At 38.7% G+C, this 6,796-nt stretch overlaps 1 protein-coding gene across 1 annotated transcript; it reads right to left on the bottom strand.

Moving 5' to 3' along the window:
- Positions 1-1,192: 1,192 nt before the first annotated feature.
- Positions 1,193-2,614, bottom strand: LOC100497954. The gene is made up of 2 exons (XM_002937684.2): positions 2,464-2,614; positions 1,193-1,785 (listed from the first exon to the last, which is right to left on the bottom strand). The coding sequence occupies exons 1-2, from the start codon at positions 2,527-2,529 to the stop codon at positions 1,267-1,269; spliced, it is 585 nt and encodes a 194-aa protein (XP_002937730.2). The 5' UTR covers positions 2,530-2,614; the 3' UTR covers positions 1,193-1,266.
- Between the last annotated feature and the right edge of the window lie 4,182 nt (positions 2,615-6,796).

The following is a 6,796-nucleotide window of genomic DNA, read 5'->3' as shown; positions in this document are numbered from 1 at the left end:
GCCTGCACCCATTGATGCTCTGCTCTGCACCTCACGCCTCATTTAAAGTGCTGCCTGAATGAACATTAAGTGAAACATCTTACTAAATTACTCCCTTTATATTCTCTGGCCTATATATCTGAATAGGTGTATTTTAAATTAACATGATGTATATGCATATAGTTTAACAATTAGCCAAAATAATATCCTGTACACTCTTCCAATCTTTAGTAAGTATTTTGCCACATTAAAGGGGTTGTCAGGTTTTTCTCGCTCCTACCCAAAAAATGATAGATTCAACTGTGTATGATAATATGTGCCATGCAAAAGCTGTGTATCTATGTGTCTGAATAAGCTGTTGAGAACTTACTGTAATAGCTGCAGTTCACACAGAAAAACTTTTCATGGAGCTCCCTCCCATGCTCCCTCTCCAAACATTCATAGCAGGAGACAGCAGCGGGGGTCATGTTGCATGCCTGTAACTTTAGCAGCCAATCAGAGGAGAGGCAGGAAGAAAGGAGACAGGAAGCAGATGTGCATTAGCTTTAGAAGCCCCTACTGCCAGTAGTCAGTGTTACACAGAGCTTCAACACTGACACAGGCTTGTGCAGAAAGGGGTCGGCGACCCCCTCCCCTGGTGCCTCCATTGACTCCTGCCCTATACAGAAATGCTATCTTCAGAGGTAATTTACTCTAAAACAGTAGATATTTTCTAAAATTATATTTTATTCAAATGCTAAAATAGCTTCATTTATGTGAAGGTGAACCACCCCTTTAAGGTTAATGAGCAATCTGTGCAAATGAAACACATTATTTTATGGCAGAAAGCTGAATTTAGTGGTTCAGGCAGCTCCCACAGCTTAGCCTATGCAAACAGCAGGGAAGAATGGATGATATAGGAAAGATAAGCCTAACTAGCAGAGATCACTCTATTTAGAAGCAATTACAGTGCAATGAGAAACAGGATTTAGCAAGTGTAATTTGCCATAGCCAAGCTAAAAATAGTTGGACTTTGGTCACTGCATTCTTGCATAAAATATTTTTAATGGAATAAGTAATATAATCCATGCTGAAAGATAAAGAGACAAATTGGAATACAGATTTGATGGGCCTGATGAAAATATGATCTATAACACATTTACTGGTTCTTTAAATGGAAATTTGTAGTCATATAATGTAGTGCTTCCTTATAATACATATACAACTGTAAGACTTTTCTTTTTCTCATTCATTTATTTAATGTTACATGTGCAATAAAAGTTTTTTGCGTGCTAGTGAGTAATCCCTTTAAATACTTGGTGGGTCCGATACTCCATTCACCTCGTCTATTAGGGTGTTGAGATTCTTTATTGTCCAAAAGAGGTTTCCACTCGTTTTCCTTTTAGACTGCATTCTTAGTACTTGGTTTTCCTGTTCTAGGGCTTTATTGTCAACAATCAGGTTATCTTTCACCATGTCTCTGTATTGCAATAGCTGGTTTTCCTGTTTGCGAAGTAATTTATTTTTTATACCAATAACAGATTTCAGACTCTCAATATCGTCCTTTCCGAATTCTTCAGGGTTTTTTTTATCCTGAATCTCTGTATTGTTGTTCTCCTGGGCAAGATGGATTGCTACCTCATTCATAGAGAGTAGCTGGGCTTTAATTTCAGCCACTGTGTCCTGGGCTGAGGTTATTTTCTTGTTAACTCTTTGTATCAGATCAACCAATTCATTGTTATTTTTCTGCAGTTCTGAAATCTGCTTCTCCTTCCTTGGCATCTGCTCTGCCAGGCAGATCACTTGAAGACTGTTAGTGGACAGGGTCTGAAATAATCAAAGGTATACACATAAACATTCTGAGGATGGGTAAGGATAGCTAGACGGAAAAGAATTATTATTCACAACTATTTTTTTTTTTTTAATTTTGGCTAAAATAAGGCTATTGGCAGTTGGCTAATGCAATACTCACAGATCCCCATATGCAATGAAAGGCACAGTTTTGCCTAGGTCTAGAAGATAGGAATCAATAAACAAGTGACCAACAAATCCTACCTGCTTATTAGTTGCTGTGATTAAGTAGATCTGTAGTCAACTTTTATTACACAACCCTGACCAGTACACTGTTTACAATAAAGGCACATTTTTTAAAAAAACATTGCCATTATTCTGCATCTCCTTTGCAACAATCTTAATTGAATTAACAATTTTTTAAAATGTTGTGCTAAATTGTGGAAACTAATTGTGGTAAATGTCAAGCCATTTGAGGAAAAAATAATTTTACTATCCTCATGCCAATATTAATATCCACTTACTTGACATTGACTTCTAGGACATCTTAGTCAATCTGAGCTGACCTCATTGCTCTTCTCATGGTTTTATATTCACAAATTTTTAAATTGCGAAGTATGAATTGTTGTCATTACTAAAATGTGTTTAGGACTACCTAGTGTAGTTTTTAGTTATGCAGTTGTGACAATTGCAAAAATTATGGAAATATTTTACCTTTTCTGTTCTGCATGCAAAGCAACGTATCCTTGCTAAAAAGCTTGCTATTGCTTCCCAGCACATTATAAGTCCGTCCAGCTTGTCTGCTCAGGTGAACTCAGTATCTACCACGTGGGAAGTGAATTTAGGACAAACTATATTCAGACCTCTGAAGCTACTGTTCAACTGTCGTTTTCATCCGTTAATAATTTGAACTCAAACACAGAAGCCACAGAAAGCACTTTATAAAATCAGTTTTATAGCAAATAAATAAAATACATGAAATGCAATATGCTAAGTAAATAGTTATAGCCTTATTATGCAGTAGAATAAAATGACCTGAGCCCAGTAAAGATCTGCAAAAATGAAACCCAAGACATATGTTTCATTCACATTAAATTAATTGACTTTATTAGCAAAGCAAGGCAACTGTGAATAATAATTAACGTGTCTACCATAATATTGGTAGGCTGTATTGTGCAGGATAAAAAAACTGAAACTGGAACTATATGCAAAAGATATATGCAACAGCAAGGCAGAGTGATTGGTGCTGTAATCATTGTCTACAATACAAAATGAGCAACGAGCAATTAGAAGGGAAGCTCACCTTCAAAATCAAATAATAGGCAACTTCTCTTTTAATACATAGAAAGTATGTATTGTATGCATAGTTAAGTATGGGAAATGACATGTCCCAGCATCTTATTGGTTGCTATTGGCAACCACACCTGGCAAACTTAGTTCTTTTTATTACCTATGGTGTTCTGTGCTTTATATGAAAGTTACTATTTTGTACTTGATCTAGCAAAGTGTCTGGTAACTTGTAGTTTTAACAATTAGCCCTACAGAGTTCCTTCATGAAGACATGATTTAGTTCTCCCTGTGCATTTCTATAGGCAGCAATGTAATGTAGAGATTCATCAGTGCAAGTAGCATGTTAGTGCAGCATAATCTAGTTATAGGATATTAAGTAGTATTAAGTAGTATATACTATTAATAGTACATTAATTATATTTTAGTTGGGATCAAGCACAAGATACTGTTTTATTATTATAGCGAAAAAGGAAACAATATTTAATGTAATTGGTTAAAATGGAGACTATGGCAGAGGTTATATTTCAAGTAGGGAGGAAAGAAGCACACCAATACCCGCCAACTCTTGCCTTTAAAGGAGAAGGAAAGGCTAAGTCACGGGGGTGCCAAAAGGTTAGGCTCCCCCAAGTGACTTTAATCTCTTACCTTGTACCCCGGCTGGTGCCCCTGTTAGGAGAAAACAGCACCAGCCTGGGGTACCTGCGAGCGAGCGCTTCCTCCTTCCGGCTTCGTTTGGCCGGGACGCCACGACCAGCGCATGCGCAGTAGAGTGAAAAGCCAACTTTTCTGTTAAAGTTTGCCTTTTTCACTCTACTGCGCATGCGCACGCACACGAACAGGAAGAAGGAAGCGCTGCAGCTACCCGGGCTGGTGCTGTTCTCTCCGAACAGGGGACCCAGCCTGGGGTAAAAGGTAGGCGATTTAAGTCACTTGGGGGTGCCTAACATTTTGGCACCCCCAAGTGACTTTGCCTTTCCTTCTCCTTTAAGACATTAATTACAGCAGAAACACAGCAAAGGCTTTTGGACAAAAAAACCCTTTCTCAGTTGTTCTCTTTGCCATAGTTCTGCTGCAATAAATGTCTTAAAGGCAAGAACTGGCATGTACTGGTGTACTTCCTCCATACTTGGAATATAGCGGTTACTTATGGTCTGGAAGCAGCTTGAGAGATGAATGCACCTGAAGAATACAAGTGGTACACCAAACATTGAATGATATGGTCTACAGGGGATGGCCTTCCTGTAATTCAGAGCTTTATGGTAACAGGTTTCCGGCAAGGGACCCTATACCTGTACGTGATACCAACTAAGGTACTATTTATCTTTAAAGGAGAACTATACCCCGAGCGCAGAAAAAGGCCCTTAAATATCATTCTAAATCCTTTTCACCCAATTCAGTAAAATTTATATACTGTATATATAGGGCCTGATTCACTAAAGGGCGATAAAACGTGCGATATTTTTATTGTGCGCTAAAATTTTTACCGCGGCTTAATTTTGGCGATTTTTTGCACGATTCACTATAAGCATACTCGCGCTTTTTTACGTGCGATATTGCATGCGTTATTTAACTCGCGAAAGGCTATTTCAATGCGGTATTTGCCGGTACATGCGCTAAATACGCGAATAATCGCCGCATATGAATGGTAGCATAGAAATAGTGTATAAAAATTTCGCCGCATATAAATGGTGCATATAAATATTAGCCACATATAAATGGTAGCATATAAATGGTATCATATAAATAGTAGATGCTTATAAATAGTAGCCACTAGTGATGAGCAAATGTGTTCTGGTTATCTTTAGTGAAAAATTAGCAAATCTTTTGAAAGATCCACGAAATGGCAAAAATGTTGTGCGGGCAAAAAAATTGTTGCTGTGACTATTATTTTTTGACACTTGTATCAATTTTTGGATGTGCGGTGAATTTTTGCGTGGCAAATTTTTTCATGCGTTTTGCCATTGGCGGATTGTTTTGAGAAACGCATGAAAAAATCCGCCGCGAAAAAAATTCAACGCACGTCCAAAAATTCCCTGCGAATCCATACCTGGCGAAACATTTCATCACTTGTAGCCAAATAGAAATAGTCGCGCAAATGAACGCACGCCATGTTAGCCATACACGCCAATACTTGCAGAAAATTACTGTATTAAAAATGAACATTTCGCTGCAAACTGGCGGCTGCGTCACTCTAGGGGAAACACAGACTTGAATAAATAACACTGTAAGTCCATATTTTATTGCAAAAAATCATTTACTGTACTTTTGTATAATTTTTCGCCTGCCTGTAGTAGGTATTAATTTTCGCATAGCCGAATGTGATATTTAGCGCGCAAAAGTTATAGTGAATCATGCGATCATATTCTTTTCAGCGCGGAAATTAACGCAAAACGGTAAAACTAGTGCGAGAAATACCGCATGCGAAAATGGCGATTTTTCGCATGCGATAATACTATGGTGAATCGCGCGCAAATTATTTTGCGTTTTTTAACGCGAAAAAGCGTGCGATAATTTTTATCGCCCTTTAGTGAATCAGGCCCATAGTGTGCTAACACAGTTTAATTAGTCAATTTATAAAAGAGATCAAAGTTAAAGACAAAAATCTTTATCTAAAACAGGTATTGACCTGGGTCCCTCGCCAAATATTTCAAATGCTAGTACACATGCAGTGAAGATCACATAAATATACACGCACTCACCGATGCCGAAATTTGGTTCGGGTGTTTGGAGCCCCGAACCCGTAGCCCAAGGGAGCAAACTCAAATCTCTGAAGAAAGCGGCTCGCAAAGCACCTTGGTCAGCCAGAAAATGGATAAAACTCAAACTTTATTTACATTCTTAAAAACCCAGAACACCTGACACGTTTTGTGCGTTGTGGTTCTTAAAAACCCAGAACGCCTGACACGTTTTGTGCGTACCCGGGGGTACGCACAAAACGCGTCAGGCGTTCTGGGTTTTTAAGAATGTAAATAAAGTTCGAGTTTTGTCCATTTTCTGGCTGACCATGGTGCTTTGCAAGCCGCTTTCTTCAGAGCCTTAAATATCATTGCCTAGACCCCCCTCTCCTCTCCCTTATCACATAGTTTTTAAGTTTACACTCTGTCCCTATCACTAACCATTAGCTAAAAATGCAGAGAAGCGCAGTTGCGTACCTAACCGACATCTTCTTACCTACTGAAGACTCTTCGGGTCTCACCGCCGATATGAATCTGCTTGCGCATGCGCAGTTGAAGCTGATTTCCTGCTATCCCCAACATTGCATGTGCAAGCAGGTTCATATCGGCAGTGAGACCCGAAGAGTCTTCAGTAGGTAAGAAGATGTCGGCCGCGTATGCTGCTGCGCTTCTCTGCATTTTTACCTAGTGGTTAGCAATTGGGACAGAGTGTAAACGTAAAAATGATGCGATAAGGGACAGGTGAGGGGGTCTAGGCAATCATAGTTAAGGGGGCTTTTTGCTCCCGGGGGTATAGTCCTCCTCTAATGGAGGCAAAACATTTCTATTGGGTTTATTTAATGCTTAAAGGATTTTTAGTGTGTGGGCTTGAGGTTTGGACATCCAAATTACAGAAAAACCCCTTATCTGGAAAACCCCATGTCATGAGCATTCTAGATAACAGGTCCCATACCTGTATATTAAAAAACATACAGTCAATCTGTTAAAAGTATTCTGAATGTATTTTAGCAGGGGAGAATATTGGGAACCTGGAGGAAAGATTTACAATGAGCTTTAAATTTTGATTATCTTATTAAGTTTTT

This window comes from Xenopus tropicalis, chromosome 9, assembly GCF_000004195.4.
Source record: "Xenopus tropicalis strain Nigerian chromosome 9, UCB_Xtro_10.0, whole genome shotgun sequence".
Classification (NCBI taxonomy): Eukaryota; Metazoa; Chordata; class Amphibia; order Anura; family Pipidae; genus Xenopus; species Xenopus tropicalis.
The sequence above is the reverse complement of the archived record's forward strand: the minus strand, read 5'-3'. Positions and strand labels throughout refer to the sequence as shown.